Below are 23,075 nucleotides of genomic sequence, written 5' to 3'. Positions count from 1 at the left end.
TTCCATGCAAATCAAATCTGGGTTTTGACTAGGACAGTCCATAACCATCTATTTCTTCTTTCTGAGCCATCTTTTGATAGATTTTCTACTGTTCTTTGGATCATCATGTATCATAAATACTCATTTTTAGTTCAAATTTTACTTTTAGACAGATGGCCTTACATTCTCATCAAGCACACTTTGATATAATGCAGAATGTAGGTATACATATTTAGTCATAAAGAACAAAATACGAACACGCAGTAATGAAAGAGGCGTGGTGTCTCCTCCGAAAAAGAATGTTCCGATTGGCTCATGGCTCTCAAGCTTCTGACAGCTCCACTAACAGTTCTCCTGTGTCTCCCATGGCGGCTTCATATCGGCTCATCCGGATCCATGCCCAAGCTCTGATAGCGATCCTGTGATCCCAGCAGCTCAGGCTTCATGTGGACTCCACTGTCAGCTACAAACTTTTATCCTCATGTCTCCCTTATTTAAATGCCTGTGAGTGCACTAATTTGTGTTTTATCGTCTTTTTTAATTGAACTTTACCGTACTATTGGTGGCTTGGTACCTCTCTCCTTCCTCCCTCTCTCTCTCTTTTGTATATTTAGTCAGGTTGAAAAAATGGCATAAGTCCATCAACAAAAATTTAATAAAAAAAAAGAAAATTTGAAAACCTCCATATGCAGAACTCTATACCCACAGACTATCTGAGCAGCTATATGATCGTGAGCTGGTCATGCCCTGAAGCAGCAAATCAACCCAAACAACATTTCCACCATCATGCTTTACAGTTTTTATGTGGTTCTTCTCCTGAAATACTGTCTTTGGTTTGTGGCAAACGTTTTTACTGTTACTGAACAACCCTATCTTTGATTGATGAGTTTTCAGCATATTTTCCAATGTTCAATGTCAAACTGTAACTTTAATATAATATTCTTTTAGGACAGCAAAGGCCTTTTCTTATTACATCTCTCATGCAAGTTGAGTTAGTGAAATCTTTTCTGATTGCAGATGCATGCGCTAAGATTCCAGCTGTTGCAAGAGTTACAGCAACATCCTGCAATAAAATTCTGGGGTTCTTGGGAGACCTCCTTTAGCATCAGATGGTGAGCTCTAGCTGTGAATTTTCTGGGCTAGCCAGTTTATTAACAAACTGATAGTTGCTTAAAATATAAACCAATTGTATATTATTTTGCTTACGGTGGAATGATTTATTTCAAATTCTTTGGTGATCCTATTAAATCCCTTGCAAGACTCCTAGGCGGTCACAATTTTTTGAGGTTTAAATAAAACAAGTTTTACTTGCATCCTCCCTAAGGAGGTTCTAATCACTGGCACCCAATCTGAACAGCAGATAATAATTGCATAGATTTAAAGTGGTAGTAAATGTAGGGGTGTACGTACTTACTACATATGACAAATCAGCACTTAGTTAATTTAATGAAAAGGAATACACCATGTCAATTTTATGTGCTGTTTTAAGTATATTATTCTAATCTAAATTCTAGATTTTTGAAATGATTGCCTGTTCCAATAGCGAAAGGTCTAAGGTCTACAAATTCAATGAGGTGTAGACTGTATACAATACAGGAGATGGATATCTAGTGTCATGATTAAGATATCACACAAAACATTCTTTAACCTTGGAAACACAAATATATGCACAGCACATGAGTACCTGCGTAACGAAGAGTCAGGACTAAATTCCTCATTGATAAGCTCTGCCTCACTCTGGGCAATTCTCATGGCAAGCTCCCGATCTCTTCGCTCTTGTTCAAGTATAGTCTGCTGCTGTGACTGTTCCTCGCGGTCTCTCGCCAGCTGCACCTCCACCTCGAGCTGCACATATACAAAACTTTACATTAATAATGATGCATGTCACTAATTAGGTTATTTTATTTAGCTGGTATTTAAAGACCAGAGGGCATAAAACAACATTATCAGGAATATTACAGCATTACATTTTTTAATCAAAGATTTAATTCTTTTGAATGATAACGCATGCATTAAATCTTGAAATGCATCTTGCCAGTGCTAGTATATCACTTTTTGAGGATTGAGGATGACTATTGAGGATGATTTAACCGGCCTTCCTTGATTTTATCATGCTGTTTACTGTTGGATGTTTGTTGATTATACATCCTTGGCCAATGAGAGATCTCTTCCTCTTCGTTTGAGAATATACATCCAGGATAATTTGGTGGCATCCACTTCAGAGATTCCCTACATTGGCCTCTACTGGCCTATTTGACTTACTTACCATAAGGAAATGTAAGTCCATATGTTGTTGTGGTAAGCGCATATTATGTATTACCACGATTGAGAAGTTTTTATCACCTTCATCATTCCTCAGTTGTTTGATCTTCATACCATCGACAGAGTTTATTTTCTGCTGGCTGGATTTTTATTTTATCCACATATGGACTTATTCTATATGGTAATAAGAAAGACAGAAGTGACCAGCGCTATGGAATTATGTGATGATTGTGAATAAATAATGAGGTGTAAGCAGCCAACAACCAACCCCCTAGGGGTTAAGAATTTAAATAAAAGTGCAAAGAGGTTGATACGGCGCTACTCTATTATTATTCTATATGGACTCATATCACTTATATACATATTGATTAATTATCACTTTTTTTATTTTGAATTTTTTCATTGAATTTTTATTAATTCTTTGATCTTTGTACTATATATGTGAACAATTCACTGTTTACTTTTTAGCACTGCACTTATTTATATGCTAGTATATCACTGTTTTTTTTGGTTTTTTTTATCAAAAAAATCCTAAAGCAAGCGATAGCATGCTGTTTGATTTTAACAGTTTAAAAAAACCTGATAATCTACTCTAAATTCATGGAACTTTCAAGAAAATGTAGAACATGTAGCCTCTGCTGAAATGAAAAAGTTGAGTATAATTAACATTTTATTTGAACATTCTAATGCATGGTTATTTTTGAGAAAAAATTTCTATCCAGTCAACAGAAGCAGGAGGAAAGCAAAGTAAATACAGATGTAGTAAATTTTAGCAAACACTAGTCTCATCAGCGATTCTCCTTCTCCTGCCATCCAAATAGTTTCTGAAAGGTAACCGTATCCTGTAACTTTCATAACATAATGATTTATGAGTGCCATAGGAGAAGAAATATCCATCCTGGTTTGCACAAATGTCACATCTGATAAACTATGAGAGCCATGGCTATTGCACAAGGCTATGAATCTGAGGCACCATTCAGTTGAAAAAATGGTCAGAATACAAAATTGCAAATAGAACCTTCATGATATGCTATGCTATGCTTTGGGCAATCATAAAAAAAAAAAAAAGTTATACTCAGGCAATCATGAAGCAATTGTATTGTTTGGATGCCGCCCCCTACCTACACACACACAAACTAGTTTACTGCCCATTATTATTATCCTTGGCACAGCAAGAGTTAAAAGTCAAAAGCTTCAAATTATGCTGGCTGGGCATACTATGTAGAGGTTGCTGTGATTCAAACAAATACTTCATTATGGTGCAAAGCATTTTAACCCCTTCATGACAAAAAGGTAAACAAAATCCTAATGCATAAAAATGATGCTGCATCTTTGGCATGCATTATTGAAACTGAACATATCTTTGCAACTACTTAACCACTTCTGGACCGGAAGATTTAACCCCTTAATGACCAAGCCATTTTTTTGCAATAAGGCACTGCGTTACTTTAACAATTGCGCGGTCGTGCGACGCTGTACCCAAATAAAATTGATGTCCTTTTTTTCCCTACAAATAGAGTTTTCTTTTGGTGGTATTTGATCACCTCTGCGATTTTTATTTTTTGCGCTATAAACAAAACAAAAAAACAATATTTTTTACTTTCTGCTATATAACATTCCCAATAAAAAAAAAAATTAAAAAATCTAATTTTTTCATCAATTTAGGCCAATTTGTATTCTGCAACATATTTTTGGTAAAAACAAATCCCAATAAGTGTATATTGATTGGTTTGCGAAAAAGTTATCGCGTCTACTGGGGAAAGATTTTTATCCTTATTTTTTTTTTTTTAACTAGTAATGGCGGTGATCAGCAATTTTTTTGCGGGTCTGCGACATTGCGATGGACAGATCAGACACCTAGCTGACATTTTTGACACTTTTGGGGGGCACCAGTGACATTACTACAGTAATCAGTACTGTAATAATGACACTGGCAGTGAAGGCGTTAACACCAGGTGCGATCAAAGGGTTAAATGTGTCCCTAGAGGGTGCTTTCTGTGTGGGGGTTGTATTTACTGAATGAACACAGAGACCTGTGTTCCTAAATAAGAGGAACAAAGGATCCCTGTGTGTTCATTACTGACAGAACAACGGTCTGCCGTGTTTACAACGGCAGACCGCCGTTTTGTCTCCATGGGGAGCGCTCGTGGGTGCCTGGCGGCAATCGTGCCCACCGGACCCACTGATTGGCCCCTCTGTGGTGAATGGGAATGTGCGCCCCCACTAGCGGTCCTGCGAAGCAATGTACAGTTACGTTGTTTCCCGGGACAGAGCTGACCATGCCGCAGTATATGTACTGCTGGCACTCGGCAAGTGGTTAAAATATTAAAATCTTGCTTTTTTTTTTTTTTCGTTTAAAAATAACAAACATCATATTTACCTGCTCTGTGCAGTGGTTTTGCAGAGCAGCCCAGATCCTCCCTCACCGGGCGCTCCTGGCCCCTCCCTCCTGCCAAGTGCCCCCACAGTAAGCAGCTTGCTATGGGGGCACCAGAGCCGAGTCGGTGCTCTGTGTGTCCATTCAAACACATAGACATGGCCCAGCCCCACCCCCAATCTCTCTCCTCATTGGCTCACTGACTTTGACTGTAGCAGGAGCCAATGAGGAGGGGGAGTGCCAGACCGCTTAGACACTCGTGCAACATTGCTGGATCGAGATGGGGCTCAGGTAAGAATTTAAGGGGCTGAGGGGGACTGCTGCATACAGAAGGTTTTTATCTTATTGCATAAAGTTAAAAACCTTCTGCTTTTGGAAAACCTTAATGTATTCAGGTAAATTATTTTTTTTTTTTCCAGAATAAATTGGGCCTTCATATGGTGGTAAATTGTAATAGATATCTCCTGATTGGGAAAAATGGCAGAAAATAGTAAAACAATTTTTTTGTTTTTAAACGTACCAGTATATTTTTTACAATTACCATGACCCGCCACCAAAGAACAACCCAAATCAAATTCTCCTACTTGTGGCCATCACAGCGACACTCCATCCTGTATGTGTATGTTTTTTGTAGTTTTTACCCATAGTAGGACCCAGAAACATTTTATCCTACCTAAAACACACTGATACCAAGTTTGGTTTTTTTTTTTTTGTTTTTTTTATATCACCTAATCTAACCTTACCAGACCTTGACCCTAACACTGAACTACATCAAGCCTTGATCGAGCTATTTTATTGACAGAGGCTACTGTCAGATCAGTGGTGCTGTTGGCTTCAATATACCGTTGCACTGAAAGATTGGGACTTTGCAGGGTTTGCTTATTCCCCACCTACCCCCAATTTCTACTGCCACTGTGGAGGGGGAAGTGGCCAGGGGGTGAAAGATGACAGAAGAAAAGTGTCAGTAGGAGCGGGTAAGCAAACCCAGTACTGTCACGATCTTACAGCATTTCTGAATTCAGAAGCTGGCAGCCGTATTTGAATGAATACAGAAGGGCTGCATTGGCAAAAATGAGGAGCTGAAGGGGAAGATTGAACCCTGCCACTGCCTCCTCCAGCTCTCCCCTCCTTTCTTTAGCACTTCTAGCACTTGGCTGTGCGGGCTGTGTTCCCTTTCCTCCTCCTCCTTCCTGCAAGTACAGCTCATGTATTCCTGAACATCCCTACAGGTTTGTTAGTACAGGAGTCCTGCAATAGAAGGAAGGAGGAGGGGGAAAGAGAACACAGCCCATATCCTCCTGCCGGCTCTCTTCTCCTCTCCTTGCAGTTTCCAGCGCTGGGCTGATAGGAGTAGTTACAATGGCATCACTACTCCTATCAACCTATAGCAGAATGAGATCACTATATGGTAGTCCCATCCCTACAGTAAACCAGTGCACCCGGGGCAGCCTCACCTCCTGCCGACAACTTGTCCCAGCCCTGTGCCTAAGGCAGAGTGCATTTGAGAAAAGAAAGCTGCTGAACTTCAGTGCAGCACACTGCACATAGCTCATGAAGTGCATGGCCAACCTGTTATAAACTCAGTACAAAGGTGTGTCGGCAGAAGAGCTCTGCTCTACTGCAAAAATGGTGGATGCAGAATACTGACATGTGAGAAGTGTCCTACTCTGAATGTTTACAATTGTTCTCAGCTATCAGAGCTGCTGCTTGGGCCGCTGCGCCATCACTTTCAAGCTCCAAGGGTCGTTTATAATAAAGTTAAGAGAAATAATATAGGATAAATGTGGCTAGGATTCTGTAAGAATGTTCGTTTTTTAAATTAATTACAGGGTTTAAGGATTTTACAAGATTTTTTGAATACATTCAAAATAGTACAAAAAGAATGAATATGGCTGAACAATAAAGGGTGGAAAGAGACCCAAAATCTTTATGTAAACTTTAAGCAATATGTCAGAACAGCTAAGTAACACACTTTTTGAAATTAGCTTTTGGCTTTTTTCTTTCCATTATGAACAAAAAGCAGCCATAGGGGCAATATAATGTATATCTCCAGTCACACTTTAAATGGCAACAAGTAAACACCCCATGACCTCCAGATTTTTCTTGCATTTAAACGGACGTCTTTCGCCATATACACCTCCAGGCAGTGGGCTCTTGCTTGAAAGGCTGGCTTTTTTAATATCATGTCGTTTTATTCACTAATTGCACCAACAATGTAAAAGAAAATCTGTGATACTGCTCATCAACACACAAGAGTTCACGGTCTAACCATTTATAAGATGGAACACTGCACACAAACCTGAATTCTTCTTTCCTCCTCTTCTCTCTTTTTCCGGTCTTCTTCTTCTTGTTTTCGCTTTACCTCGATTTCTGCTTTTCTACATTTCAATGAAACATGCAAAAAATGTATTTTAATGTAATATTTTAGGCAAATACATGGAAAACAAATTTCTGGCAGATATAAAAATACCACTTAATGCAGTTATGTATTCATTAAGAAATATATATATTTTTTTAAATGCAGCTAGAGTAAGTATTTGACTCTTGATCCTCCCGTGAACTCCTGTATAGCAGTATTTAAACTGGAAGAGTGATGGCCAGAACTAGGAGCCAATCAGGCTCTGCTTCAGTGCACAAGCACTGTCAGGAAAAGGTAGCAATGTGTGTAGGGGAAGGACTGATCAGTCTGCTGCTTCTATGTCCAATCAGCAGGCTGTAGGTGTGTTTTTACCCTATGTTCTTTGTTGCTGCTGCAGTAGAGGTCCAAGACAGTGCCTGGATTACAAGGTATGCATTACAAATCTTTTCACAGGTAAAACAATTCTCATATGTATTTCAACTGTTTTTTTATCTGCTTATCTTAAGTTTAGCGTTAAAATAACTGCTATTTTTACTTACAGCCTCCTTTCATTTTCTTCTTTTCTCCGGAGTTCTTCTTCTGCTTCACGTCTCTTCCTCTCTCTTTCCATTTCCTCCTGTATGCGACGCAGTCGTTCAGCCTCCTCTTCCTCCTTCTTCCTCTTTTGTAGAGCATTAAGGAGCTGACCTGAACTCTTGACAAGTGAATCATATTCTTTATCTATCTGATCACGAGACATTATTGTGTTCTGAAAAATAAAACAAAAATAAAAAAATTAAATTATTAGTAAATGTAAACTCTTACTGGAATTCAACACGTTTGCTGGCCCTGCCCTCTCCGCCTGTCACTCGCCTAGGTGAACAACGTGCACTGTTCCCTCTTTACCTCCTGCAAAATGGATGTCACTTATCGCAGTAGACAAAGCCTTTCATTCAGTAAAACAGGAGGGGGTGGGCCTAGTGGGGCATCATCGAGATGTGAGCTAAACCTGAGACAGCTGGCAGCCTTTCAATGACATTACGGCAAAACATGATACAGGACTGAGCACTGCCAGAAGAGAGGAGGATCTCCACTGGACAGAGCTGGATCTTCTGGGTGGGCGAGTATCTCAAATGTGCTGATCTCACCACATGAAGGTAAAAAAAATGTGTGGGTGGGGAGGGTGAAAAACCTCTTTAACAAGCACAATGAAAGCAGTATCAGCAGGCAGGGCTGCTGTTAGAAATTATGGGGCCCCATACAGCTTACCTAACAGGGCCCCCATCCGAAAGTGACTGAAGACATAGATGTATCAGTCCCTTTCCCTGTAGCCTCAGCTGCATAGATGAATAAATAGGAAGTGCTTAGAGTCTTCCTGCTCATTCACAAATTGAAGCATAGTAAACACAGTTTACAATGCATCAGTGATGAATGAACACATGAGTGATTGGTACCGATCACTCACTGTGGTCATTCAGGAAAAGAAGATGCCAGTAAATTACAATTTACTGGCCCCTTCTCCCACTCTCTATCTTGAAAAAACCGTGTGCCCGCAGCGGCTGCCGGTAAGAGAGGAGGGCAGCTGGCAGCACTGCAGTGGAAAGGGGCTAGGACAGCAGATGGAAGGGGCACATGTGCTAGAACCAATCCGCCCGCAGTGCTGCCAGAGGTTCGGTGTCTGCAATATGACGGGCCCCCCTTTTGAACCGATGGGCCCAGTACAGGAGGGCTGGCTGTACTGCATTATCAGCGGCCCTGTCACCAGGTATTATTTTAATGAAAGCTGCAGATTTAAAAATATTGAAAATGACTTTTGAGATTACATTAACATGTTAAAGCTTACGTGAAATATTGGTGACTGGGTTTACATATAATTTATAAAGAATTTAATTTATATTTTACATAATCAAGACTGATAAACCAAACACATTGCACCTTCATACCTAATGCCGATCAGTAGCTAATCTTCTTGTAGAATAAAGCTAATCCTCTAGCGAATCCTACTCTTTTTTCTTTTTTTTTTAATCTACATTTCAATTCTCAGCAAAAAATAAATAAATAACTATATATGTATGCTGGATATAAAATATGCTTTTCCAAATAACATATGCTACTTTTAATATAAATGATACATAAGTTTATAGATCGGGGCTGTATTTAACCATAGTTCAATAAACAAAAATATTCTCTCCTTTCTCTTGTTACTTTGACAGTAAAATAAATAGTAACGATAGAGTAAAATACCTGAACGGATGCAAGGAGTGGACCTTATAGTGTCTACAAAAGATGTTATACCTATATACTCTACATATGAAAAATAAACTAAAAGGCACAGAGGCCAATTTAAAAAGCAGCAGAATGGCTGTACAAGGAATAGAGAGCCCGGTCACGTGAATTGTCAAAATCAAATGACCGCCTCTCCTCCAATCACAGAATTCTTTCTGCTGCTTTAAACAGCACGAACTCTGTAGGGCAGTGGTCCTCAACCCTGGTCCTCAGGGCCCACTAACAGGCCAGGTTTGCAAGATAACTGAAATACATCCCAGGTGATATAATTTGCTGCTCGGTGATTGCAATACTCTAGTCTGCATCTCCCCAAGGTAATACTTAAAATCTGGCCTGTTAGTGGGCCCTGAGGACCGGAGTTGAGGACCACTGCTGTAGGGTATCACAGGCTACACAACATGGGCCATAATGTGCAGATCTCAACAGAGTAAAATCAAAAGTAGATAGTGATGTTCACTCTTGATTGTAGATGAGCCTCACAGATATTATAACCAGTATTTCTGAGACACAGTAACAGAATACAATTTCACAACTGGTTTGCCTATCTAGTTAGTTTACAGAAAACATCAAACTTTCTGTTTATGTATGTAATTCTAGCAATAAAAGATAACAAAAAATGTATCATATTTTGCTAATTTTTTTAAACAAAAGAAAGAATCATGTGGCTATTCTATTAGAATTTGCGTTGTAGGCACAGTTGAATCACTGGGGCCCGAGGTACCAGCAATCTGACAATTTTCATTATTCATTTTGCTCAATATTCTGCTGTTACCAAACAAAAAAAAAATAAAATAAAAACCAAATTAAACGTACAAATCTCAGCCATACAGGCATCTGACACAAAGAACAGAAAAATGCCCTGCAGAGAATTCTTACATTAATAGCTGGCGTGTTGTAGAGAGGTACAGAAGAGAAAAGTACAGTGTAAAAGCTGGCAGTTAAAAAAAATATATATATTTAACAAAAAGAAGCTGCTACTACTAATTGGAAAAATAACAGGAATGTATAGTGATCTACAAATTTTCTTAGTCTTATGATCAGGATTAAAAATGAATACAAAATGATGTCTTATTTTTATTTTTTTAAGGTAAAAATAAAGAAATTGTATCTCATATCGTTTTACTTGGATATCCAGCCATTAGGAGCTTTAGGCTCCTTTCTTCATTTTTTCCTGTATTTCCTTACATATAGAGTTCAATAGCTCAAGCTGAAATTTAGTGTAGTATTAGGGTCTGTTCACATCAGCTGCAGTGGGACAGCATTATGCGACTATTCCAGTGCATTCCTACTGAAAAATGCCTGGTCTCTGGTGTGGCCGGCTCACCCCACTGCATTACAGTGGTGTGTGGGTGGTGAACACTAAAAAACACACTATGTGCAGTACTTCTTTCCAGTGCATGCCTGATAGAACATTATAAAATGTCACTGTGAGAAATTTCAATAAAGTTTGAACATTTTAATTTAACAATGTAACGCGCTGGGATTGTCGCATTAGCACTGCCTTCGCTGCAACACACACCAGCTGCTGCATAGCAATGCAGCAGCTGGTGTAAATGTACCCTAAATGACTCATTATACAGAGCATGCAGGGAAAATTCCATTTGCAACATAGTAATGCATCTGCCTTGAGAACGATGTACAAAAGCACAAGCATGCACTATAACACAGCAAATAACAAAAGCATCCATAAAGCATATTGCAAACAGATTATCTGTAACTAGCGGTTAGGAGTAGCTGCTTGTTTTTATACCAAGTTTTGGAGACACGAGGGCCACTGAAAACCGACTGAATTCAGTTTCTGTGCAATCAGTGTGTAAAAAGCCTTTATAATGGTCCAAAGAATAACGTTCTGCAAGGTAGACAGCTGACACATTAACACAATGTGAAAACCCTAAATTGTGCCCCACTGTTGCCACTGTCCTTGCTTAAACACAAAGCTAATGACGGCAAATTGGCAATACTCGCCTCTCCCACCTACAGTCTACACATTTGTAACCTTGCCCAAGATACATTTCTGCAACATCCACAGGATACCTGAATTATCCACCAACATTTTGATCACTGATATTTTTAATCTCATTTGTAAACTTGGCAAGGGTCTGTCCTGCTAAAATGAAGACAGCTACGTGGAAGGACTATAAAACTTAAAGCCTAAATAATTGCCCAGATCAACTGCTATCCACTGATTGTGTCTCATTATCTGTGATCATGGAGCTGATAGTGTAATAACCCATGCATTCTTTTCTAAAATAGAAGTGTAATATGTTTAAATTGGTACTGGCTTACAGCACATGAAATATAAAAACTTTATAGAAAAGTAAAACACACAGACAGAAACAATTACATTCTTCCTGGCTTAGGAAACCTTCTAGATCAGAGACTGTCCATTATCCACTTCTCTAACTGCTCAACAAGATCTTGTCAAGGTTTCCACACATAAGCCTTTTATTGATCAGTTATTTTTTTCTGCAGATAAGGTCTACAAGAATTTTGTTTGAATAATGAACACCTGGGGTTGTTGTGTGAAGGCCATTTCAGAATATGTGATTGAATTCTCTCCCATGTACAGCAGTTCATAAAGCAATCAGCAGAAAATGATTGGGCACTCCATTCTCCTATATATTAACAGATTTACAGTGTTAATCTGATCTCCCTCTACCCAGTACACCAATAAACTACCAATGTGTGACCATGTTTACATACAACTGCTATGTGGTCTACAAAGAATACTCATGATCTGCATAACCTGTATGCGTTTATGTATTCATCCGAATACCTTCTGCCAAGTATACATACAGTCGACTTGTATATAAAAAGCTTTACTGCATTCATCCAATCCCCATCTATTAAGTAAACCTATATTCAACTCATATATGGCCAGCTTTACAGTATTCATCTTATCCCTCTCTACCGAGTATACCCATAGACTGCTCATAAATGACCAGATGTGTTGTATTCATTTGATCACCTCTATCAAACATAACTATAGCCTGCTCCTATTTGGCCAGATGTGGGTCTTATGTCTATGGGTGTTGTTTTTACGGCGTCTGAGTGTTAACATCACTCATCAAACGGTCAGCAAAGTCCTAATGGCTTGAATTGAGAAGTACACATTGCACTTCAGAGGCTGTGCTGCATCTCTTTGGATGCAGCATGTTTGGCCAGATGTGGGTCTCATGTCTATGGGTGTTGTTTTTACAGCGTCTGAGGTGTGTTTACATCACTCATCAAACGGTCAGCAAAATCCTAATGGCTTGAATTGAAAAGTACACATTGCACTTCAGAGGCTGTGCTGCATCTGTTTGGATGCAGCATGTTTGGCCAGATGTGGGTTTCATGTCTATGGGTGATGCAGCATGTCCCATTAAGGTGCTTTTGAACTGCTGGAAAAGCAATTCAATATATAATTTTGTCAAACCCTGCATTTGCCATTCAAACACATGCATTTGAATAGCAGGGACAAAATTTGAAAAGAATGCCCATCAACACAAGTCCTTACCATATATGGCCAGCTTTACTGTATTCATCTGATCTTCCTCAACCAAGTATACTTGTAATCTGCCCATAAATGACAAGATTTATTGTATTCACTTGATTCCTCCCTACCAAGTATACCAATAGTCTGCCCATCTATGGCCAGCTTTACTGTATACCTCTGTTACTGCTCCACAAAAAAAAAAAAAAAAAAGAAAAGAAAACGATAGTATTCTTGTGTATGGCCAATTACATTGTATTCATCTGATCTCTCGCTCTACCAAGTTTACCTGCCGTCTACCAATGTTTAGCCAGCTTTACCTTGATCCTCTAAATTCCAGCTGTCAAGTATACTGCAACTTCATTGCCTCTGTTGGCAGGCTTTTGTTTGCAGCAAACAGGTTTTACATTCCCTTATAAGTCTACAGAAAAGCAAAAAATCTACTTTAAGAAAGTCAAATAAATGCAGGTCAGGAGGAGGTAAACAGCAGGTCAAATATACGCCAATGAATTCAGATCGATCTCCGAAACATCTCAAACTAAAATTAAAATGATTCCATTGACATGAGCTCAAAGCCTTTAACACAGTCCCTTACTGTATTCATCTGATCCCCCTCTACCAAATACACAGGTCTGAAATGTGAATGACAAACCTCTAAGGAAAAGCACTGGTTTCAGAACTCCAAATACATTTATATTCCAAGACAAAAGCAATCACTTCAAATATTGCTGTCAAAGTGACTTGCAGAAAAAAAAAAAAAAGCTTTCTGCTTCAGGAGGGAAAAAAAAACGATGTATACAATGCAGGTGGGGAATGAAGCCGATCAACGTCCTTTTACACTGATAATGGTTTACAAATGGGATTATGCTGATTAGCAATTACAATTCTGCATTATAACAAATTGCATATATGCAGTCAGTATTGGTGTTAATGTTGCTTCATTGGAATGTAGAAAACAAGCACAGCTGTTAATGTGATCTGCCAGAAGCTTCACTTGCAGCTGTGTAAGGGATGACTGTGTCTAACATTCTATAAATCCTCATCTGGCAAGCTGTACATCTCTCAGCAATGTATTATCAGAATCTACAAGTACAGCAGTGAAATTGTGTCCAACCATCTATCTGGTACGTAGAAAAAATCCAAACGAATTGCTATCCACTGATTAGCAACCTGTGTCTCATTATCTGTGATCATGGAGCTGACAGTCTAATGATGATCTATGCATTCCTTCTGATAGAGCAAACCCTCTGAGGGTAAAAGGTCTGAATTGTTACTGGCTATAGCAATGGAAATGTACCGCAATTTTATAATAGGTACAATACTCAAGACGGAGATTGCTAAATTCTAGCTGGCTTAGGAAGTTTTCCAGATCATAGACTATACATTACAGTGCTTCAACCTTTCTTAAATATCACACATACCAAGGCTGGCACAGACATTTTAGGAATAGCTGTAATTTAGTAAAAGGGAAAGACATTTCGTATATTTAAAGGACCCTAAAATATAAATATTCTACATAGCAAAGGTAAAGCATAATTCCAAACCTAAATAGGGTAGAAAGTATCAAAACCAGCATTTGTAGCAATAGTTCAGCTTCAATCCAAAGATTTTCCCCGCAATACTTTTTTCTGCCTCTAGATATTCTCAGTCTGATGGCCAACATCATGCAACCCACTTCCTTTAAAATCAGGTTGCCCTGGATCCACCCCCAGCCTGTTACTGGACAGTGAGAAACAATAATAGCATTCATTTGTATCTGCTTTGCCCTCTTATCAGCGTGCTTCTTGTCAGAAAATTGCTAAATGCCGCCTTGTACTGCTTTTATCCACACTCTCCAGATTTGCTATACAGGGCCTGCAATGAGCTGTAATCAGGTCAAATTCAGACACTTACACTGCTAGCATTATTGAAATAAATGTATAGTGCTTCCAGAAAGTATTTACAGGGCTTCAATTTTTCCACATTTTCTTACGTTACAGCCTTATTCCAAAATGGGTTAAATTCATTATTTACCTCAAAATTCCACAAACACCACTCCATAACGAAAATGTGAAAGATGATTGTACATAAGTATTCACAGCCTTTGCTCAATACTTTGTTAAAGCACCTTTGGCACCAATTACAGCCTCAAGTCTTTTGAGTTTGATGCTATACCTATTTTTGGGCAGTTTCTCCCATTCTTCTTTGAAGGACCTCTCAAGCTTCATCAGGTTGGATGGGGAGCATCGATGCACTGTCATTTTCAGATCTCTCCAAAGATGTTCAATTGGGTTCAAGTCTGGGCCACTCAAGGACATTCACAGAGTTGTAACGTAGCCACTCCTTTGTCATCTTGGCTGTGTGCTTAGGTTCGTTGTCCTGTTGGAAGATGAATCTTTGCCCCAGTCTGAGGTCCAGAGCGCCCTGAAGCAGTTGTTCATCAAAGATGTCTTTGTACATTGCTGCATTCATCTTTCCCCCGAACCTGACTGGTCTCCCAGTTCCTGCCACTGACAAACATTCACACCGCAAGATGCTGCCATCACCATGCTTCACTGTAGGGATGGTATTGGCCAGCTGATGAGTGGTCCCTGGTTTCCTCCAGATATGCCACTTGCCATTCAGGCCAAAGTGTTAAATTTTTGTTTCATCAGACCAGAGAATTTTGTTTCTCATGGTCTGAGAGTCCTTCAGGTGCCTTTTGGCAAACTCCAGGCGGGCTGTCATGTGCCTTTTACTGAGAGGTGGCTTTTGTCTGGCCACTCTACCATACCTGCCTGATTGGTGAAGTGCTGCAGAGATGGTTGTTCTTTTGGAAGGTTCTCCTTTCTCTACAAAGAAATGCTGGAGTTCTGTCAGAGAGACCATTGGGCTCTTGGTCATCTCTACTCTAGTAGTAGTCCTGGTGGTTCCAAACTTCTTCAATTTACGGATGATGGAGGCCACTGTGCTCATTGGGACCTTCAATGCTGCAGAATTTTTTTCTGTACCCTTCCCCAGATCTGTGCCTCGATACAATCCTGTCTCGGAGGTCTACAGACAATTCCTTGGACTTTATGGCTTGTGCTCTGACATGCACTGTTAACTGTTGGACCTTATATAGACAGGTGTGCGCCTTTCCAAATCATGTCCAATCAACTGAATTTACCAACAGGACTCCGATCCAGTTGTAGAAACATCTCAAGGATGATCAGTGAAAACAGGATGCGCCTGAGCTTAATTTTGAGTGTTATGGAAAAGGCTGTGAATACTTAAGTACATGGGATTTTTCGTTTTTTATTCATCTAAAATTTGCCGATTTTAAACAAACTTCTTTCACATTGTCATTATGGGGTATTGTTTGTAAAATTTTGAGGAAAATAATGCAGTTAATCAATTTTGGAATAAGGCTGTAACATAAAATGTGGAAAAAGTGAAGCGCTATGAATACTTTCCGAATGCACTATAAAGCTAAACTCTGGAGCTCAAAAACATTAATTTAAATATATTTCTCAATAGGCACAAAGCATATACAGTACATCTACATTGTTTGCACCCCATGTTTTGACAAACCCAAATATTAGCTTGTAAAGGTAGCAGTGTCATCATCACTGTGTTGCATATAGCTTGTGCAGAGAGCTGTGGAGGAATCCCAGCAGATCCACCCACTACAGGCTGCCTGCAGAAAACTAAAGGAGGGAGACTATACAGACCTGTCACCCTGCACAAATAGAAGGAGAAGCAGTGACTGCTCTTTGGTATAGGAGTCTGGAAAAATTTACAAAGCATATGCCTCTTATGGTTGGAAAATTCTAGCTCATCTTGGAGTTCAGCTTTAGAGCGGAACTTTACCATCTCAACAACATTGACCATTTTTAATCCTTATGCTGCTAGCATTAGTAAATAGATAAGAATGTATTTAATTTCAACCTTTTATTTTTACATTTCAGGATTCCAGGCCTAGGCAAATCATGTCATACATCCCAGAAGTCTTCAAAAAGGCTTTTCTGAGCTAAGTACACCCACCTCCTTGCATGCCTGACCTAAGAGAAGATGGATTGCAGAAGTAAATGTTACATGATTTATGTGCCCTTACTCAAGATGGTCACTGCAAGAAATGCTAAAGAGTGTTTTTCAAAGAGTGATTTCCAAGCAAAATAAAGCAAGGAGATATGGATGGGTGGGAGAGTTTGCTTTAAATATGAAAAGATAAATTAAATAGCATTTCTGGTTTGTGGTGCTCAGAGGCAGTGTAGTTAAGTTTAATGATGTACTGTATTAGGGATTATAGAGCTGCATTAATCTGAGTCTTTTAATTAGATTTGGGGTATATTTTGGATGCTCCAACTTTTACCATATGGTTCCATGGATCTCCCTTCAAAGAAGAGAAAAAATGAACGTACACATATAACAGATGTCAGAACTGTTCTACAAAAAACGTCATGTTTTGCTAGCAACACGTAAAAACTTTGCATTACTGGCAATAATTGAATACTGTAATACAGCAACAAATCTTTATCACAGGCATTAATATAGAGTTGACAATTTATGCAGCGCTTTACATACTGGACTATTCACGTCTGTCCCTTCCCTAAAGGAGCTTACAATCTAAGGTCCCTAATCTCACATATATACATCCATGCTTACAAATACTTGGGCCAATTTAGTCAACAGCATGTCTTTGAAGTAAAGGCCGGAGACCAAGCAAGGACAAGGAAAGCAATACAAACTCCATGCAAAGAGAATCCTATTGTACAAACTGAGCATCCCAGTGTTGAAAGGCAGGAGTACTAACCACTAAGGCTGAGTTCACAGAGGTGTGCTGTGGTTTTGGTGCAGAGTGACTGTATCTGCGTTTTACACATGGTGTTAAGTTCAATACCAGTGTGAAACCAGCCTACAACTGGCCAACGATGATTTAAAATTTGGCCCGTTTAGCAGAGAGCAGCCAAAATTTGATCCATGTAGGATGTCCCTGTTTGACAGAAGCCAACTGCTAGATCGACTTTTGTGAAATGGGAATGTTTGCTGAAAAACAGCAGCTATAGCCACTGATCAGTGCATTCTGACAGAGGAGCGCCCCGCTGTCAAAATACAAGGGTGTTTATTTACTAAAACTGGAGAGTGCAAAATCAGGCTCACTTCTGCATAGAAACTAATCAGCTTCTAGGTTTTATTGCCAAAGTTTAAATTGAAAAAGCTGAGGTTAGAAGCGGATTGATTTCTATGCAGAAGTGAGTCAGATTTTACACTTTCCAGCTTTAGTAGATAACCCCTAATGTCTCAGTGCTTGTGTGGATGGAGGAATCTGCCGGCTGAACAAAGCAAAACAACCCATCTATGGCCAGCCTAAAGTACTGCGCTGCACTTGTAGGCAGTAAAAGGCCTGATATGCAAAATCTGAAGCAAAGTAAATATGAGCAATAGTAGGACAGTCACCTACTGATCCAACAAGATTTTCTGCTTTGAAAGGTAAATACAAAAAGCATCTATTGAATGTTTGCTCCAGTTTTCTCTGTTCAATGTTTTCAGATCAACCACTGTGCCCCTTCATTTGCAATAAAATCACTGGCTTCAGATGCATCAATATTCAAGCAAAAAGTGTACAGGCGGTCCACGGGATACAAACAAGATAGGGACTGTAGGTTTGTTCTGAAGTCAAATTTGTTTGTAAGTCAGAACAGGTAGAATTTTTAAGTTTAGCTCCAGCCAAAAGAATAATTTTTATGTTTTTTGGATAGCATAGGGAAGGGTTACCACCCCTGTAATGTTTGTTTTGCTGTCTGTGCCCCTGTTCAGAAGATTTCACCTCACTTTCTGTCCCTATGACAACTGGATTTTGAAAATTTTGGGTTGGTGTGGAAACAAGGATTGGTGATAAAGCTGGAGAAACCGTTTTCCCATGAGAACTCTTACGGGAGTGAATTTCCCTTCCTAGGGGGAAATTTCTCCTCACTTCCTGTTGTCTCTCTCCGTTTGTAAGTAGGGGTCGTTTATAAATTGGATGTTTGTAACCCGGGGACCGCCTGTACTTGAAAGACTTTGTAAAAAGTTGCTAGCTAGCTGGAGCTTGCAACTATGCCTGAAACTTCAAATATCATTACCTGGTTTGAGGGTTAGGGACACCTACATCTATAAATGTGTTTTCACTAATGTCTAGCCACATGATTGATGTATTAGGGTTCCCTCCACATCCCTAGTTTTAATGGATGCTACATAGGCTACTACACAGTGTTATATACTATTTACTGTACTGTATCTAAGCTGCCTAATTTATGTTCTTATTGGGAGTGGCTGGTCAGGTGACTGTCATCTCACTTACATGGGCAGCTTGACATTTATCACCAAAGAGTGTGCACTTATTATTACTATTCTGTAAATGTCAATGAATATTTTCCACACAATGGCTTCCATGTTAAATACCTAAAAACTAACAGTTTTTTTTTTGGTTTGTTTTTTTAAGATGTAATAAAGGTGAAGGTGTAGTGCTAGTCCATGATGGGGGCAATCAAGTCCATGGAACACACAGTAAAGAATCCACGTGAGGTGTTCAATCCACATCAGCAAGCTTTAAAGTGCAGGGAGATAGAGATCCACCACCAGGTTCTAATCTATAAACTCTTACCAGATGGCAAGACCTACACAGGTCATATATCACAGGTATTAGGTAACATAGACCAGGACACTGATGCACACTCCCAGCATAATGATACAGCAGCCAGTGTCACTCCTTGGTTACCTCACCGCTCCTTGCTGCAGTGCTTCTATCAGATTATACTCACCTAGGTGGATGCAGCATTGGTTTCCCGTCAGCTCCAGACCAAGAAATGATCAGATACCGCTGAACCCTCAGCTCTCAGTCTTCAGGCTGCAGAGAGCTGGTGACTGTCAATTACTGGCTCTCTGCTCTGCCCCTCTAGTGCTCACTGGAATGCTGGTCTGTGGAGGGGACAGGAGCAGCTGGCTCAGTCTCCCAGTGGCTCGCTGAGAGACTGAGCCAGCTGCCTGTCCGGTCATCTGGGTGAATCCTGACTGTAAAATCGGGATCTTTCCCAAGCCTGGACTAGCTCTGTGAAATCGCTGTCGGCTGAAAACGGGTCACAGGAGTGCACTTTTGTGATCCATAGAAGAAGTACAGACAAAAAATACTTTGGCTATACTTCTCCTTTAATAGTAAGTGAACATGAATCATAAGGAAAAACCATCAAATTGCCTCAAAAACCCCTTCCAAGTCAATATGTGTAAGATTATAAATTATTTAAAATTTCCCACTTAACAGAAGCCTTCATTAATCAAAGGAGGACAAAAAAAATGTATTTTTCCCCTATCACTGAAGCCATACATGAACAGGTCTCATCAAATAATACTCAATTCAACCCAAGCACAGTGACAGCACATCAAAAATTCACAGACATTCTTATCAATGTGAATCATTCCAAGCACAGTAGGCATTTTATCCGTGATGAGCCTTTTTACGAGCATCATTGAAATTTACATCTTTTTACACAATTACAGACAGCAAGTAGCCTGCCAATGAGTCTAAGGCAGGAAGTGTGAAAAATACCGGTACTCATTTTTCCTGCTTCATTCAAGTCTGTTTTGCATAACTGCATTTTTAGCATACAGAACTCAAACCAACATAAGAAAAGAATAGCTTATGGCAACTCACCTTAATCTTAGACATAAGAGCATCGATGGACAGCTCCAGGTCCTTCACCTGTTTACTCATCTCTGGTTTGCCTTCCTTCAGTGCATTAACAACTTCATTGAATTTGTCCTGCCTAGATTTGAGTGTCTTCACCTTCATTATACCATCAATTCTATATCAAGAAAAATGACAGAATTAAGCTCTTGAAAGCATAGCACAAACTTGAATTGTACAGTATGTATACAATAAATCAATATGATCATCTTGAGCAATCAACTTTAGCATTGCTGGGTCTACAGCATGTGTTGCAGAGCTAACATTGGTAGCATATAGCTAGTGTTAACTGTGCTAAAAGAAAAAAAAAGAAGAAAAAAAAAAGGTGCAACTGCGGTCAAATTGTTATCAGTTTTTAATTGTGCTGCTCAGCTCTAGTCCTACAAGGGCTGTGTGGCATGACCTTGAGATGTATAAAGCATCTAAAATACTGAGAAAGTGACTCCAATTTTGTTATAAAAAATATAGTACACATTATTGTGTAGAAATCTTGTATTGTTAATACAAATTACATTTCTAGTTCAATATGCAAGCAGAATTTTTTTAAAACTAGCAACAACTTTAAAGAGACTTCCTTCTACGTGGATGTGTACATCATCAAAATGTCCTTTTCTGCAAACCTTGCTGCTTCCAAAAGGTTTTATATACTACAACAGTAAGACTGATCATGTGACTATGTCAAGACGACCCTCCTATTTTGCACTTCGAATGAAGTCAGACATGAATGAAAATATTAAATTCTAGTACAAATGGCAGCATGTAGGACAATATCTCTAGGTGCACTAAACCCAAGGCCTCATGCACACTGGCAGTTTTTTTCTGCTGCTCCTAAAGGCGTTTAGCTTTTTTTTTCCTGCCTCTAAATGCCCCTGTATGTTAGCCTATGCGTCCATGCACACATAGACATTTAAGGGAGTTTAGAGGCAGGGGCATTTAGAGGAATAAAAAAAAAACCCACAGCCAGTGAGTCTGGGAACAGCAGAGCTTTGGCAGAAAAAATGCTTGATGCACCTAAACGCATGTAAATGTGTCTAAACACACCAAGGCCAATTTAGCGCTTGAGCGTTTGTTCATTTGAATTGCCAGAATAAACTATCATCATGGCCAATGAAATTAAATAATGAACAAGTGCTTGACGCACTTAAATGCTTTGCGTGAGTTTACAAGCGTCAAGCTCTTTTTTTTTTTCTGCCAAAACTGCTGCCAAGAGGAAAGGTGTCTAGGAGAGTTAGCAAAATGTCTAGTGTACATGAGGCCCTAATGCTCATTTAGGTTTCTTTGTACACTAACTTCACTGTCATTTGGTTTTCTCTTTGTATCACAAAGAAAATCAGCTTCTTTGTTGAATCAACGAATACGTATGATGCAGGTATATCAGCTAACTTCTTCTGTTTGACATTCAGTTCATATTCGTTATTTGTGGCCTGGAGCATAGAGTTTTATTTTTATACTGTAATAATTTGCCAATATAAATGTTTCATTATTGCTTAACGTTAAATTATTGCCTGCAAGATTTCCAGCTATTCAGACTTTCTGAAATCATTGGGTGGTAAGAGATACTGCCTAAATATTATCTGTATCCAGTCTAAAGGGGATATGTGTATATATACTGAAATTATTCAATTCCCCGGCTTTGGAGAAAGCTGATAATATTCAAATTAGCAGACTTATAACTACCAACACACTGACAGTTTGTTTGTTATGCTGTATTCGTGACTGACAGCACAGAGCAGGAAAGCCTGGGTTTTGTGAAATGAGGCATCACCACTATCCCTAATGATTGCCAATATATGATACATTGTAAACTGTTCATTAATTTAGGACAAGTAACAATGATTTTTCAATAAAAAAGTGTATCCCGCTGTCCTCCAGATTATAGATCGCCTATTGTCAAAGCTTGGCTGTACACTGCACAGCAGCCTCAGAAGAAAGCTACGCTGATAGGGCACTAGACATCTGATGGCAATCTAAACCAGTGGTTCCCAACACAAAACCTCCCAACTGTCCCTGATTTAGAGGGACTGTCCCTCTTTTGGAACATAGTTCCGATCTCCCCCTCCTTAGACCCTCATTTTCGTCTGTTGTATATACCTGTTTAAAAAAAAAAAGGCACTATTCATCTATCACAAAGTATTTTACAGTACTAAACCTCTCATCCAGTCTCGTGTCCTAAGCCTACATACTTTTTTTTTGCTAATAGCTGTCCCTCTTTCCCATGCCAATGTCAGTCCTCGAGTACCCCCAGCAGGTTATGTTTTTACCCTGCACAAGTGCATTAAATCAGTATCCATGTGTTGGAATTTATGTCAGTTCTTTTATCAAAAGGAAATTCCCAAAACCTGGCCTAATAAAGTGTTACTAAACCCACAACAGTAAAATCAGTCTGTAAATGCAGTAAAGCATGCTTGGTATATTCTGTGGAACCTAAGGGGTTATTCCTCTACATTGTATAAAAAGGCTGTTTGATCCAATCTTCTCTGATCCTCCTTTTCCTCCACGGACTACAGAAAAGTAAGATTTTTGTAAGATCTTACCTTAAAATATTTTTCTTTGATGTCCATTGACAGACGCAGCCTCATCTCCATGAGCTAAATTATGCTCCTTCCATCAGGAGTAGTCTAGGCCAGAAAATGTGAATGTATATGCCCTAGGGGCTGTCCCTCAAGGCATAACCCCCACTGCCACAGCCCAGCACATC

At 39.4% G+C, this 23,075-nt stretch overlaps 1 protein-coding gene across 5 annotated transcripts in view; it reads right to left on the bottom strand.

Annotated features, from left to right (window-relative positions):
- The window catches only part of MYO6 (myosin VI), a 394,715-nt gene that overhangs the window by 52,620 nt on the left and 319,020 nt on the right, over nucleotides 1-23,075 (bottom strand). For all 5 annotated transcript variants that reach the window (XM_082249660.1, XM_082249662.1, XM_082249661.1 and 2 more), the window contains exons 25-28: nucleotides 20,345-20,495; nucleotides 7,517-7,725; nucleotides 6,918-6,996; nucleotides 1,664-1,824 (exon numbers count right to left, since the gene is read on the bottom strand). In XM_082249660.1, the coding sequence (XP_082105786.1) occupies nucleotides 1,664-1,824; nucleotides 6,918-6,996; nucleotides 7,517-7,725; nucleotides 20,345-20,495 (600 nt within the window). The remainder of the gene's footprint in view (nucleotides 1-1,663; nucleotides 1,825-6,917; nucleotides 6,997-7,516; nucleotides 7,726-20,344; nucleotides 20,496-23,075) is intronic.

Source organism: Pelophylax lessonae, assembly GCF_965119305.1.
Source record: "Pelophylax lessonae genome assembly, chromosome: 3".
NCBI classification, from domain to species: domain Eukaryota; kingdom Metazoa; phylum Chordata; class Amphibia; order Anura; family Ranidae; genus Pelophylax; species Pelophylax lessonae.
The sequence above is the reverse complement of the archived record's forward strand: the minus strand, read 5'-3'. Positions and strand labels throughout refer to the sequence as shown.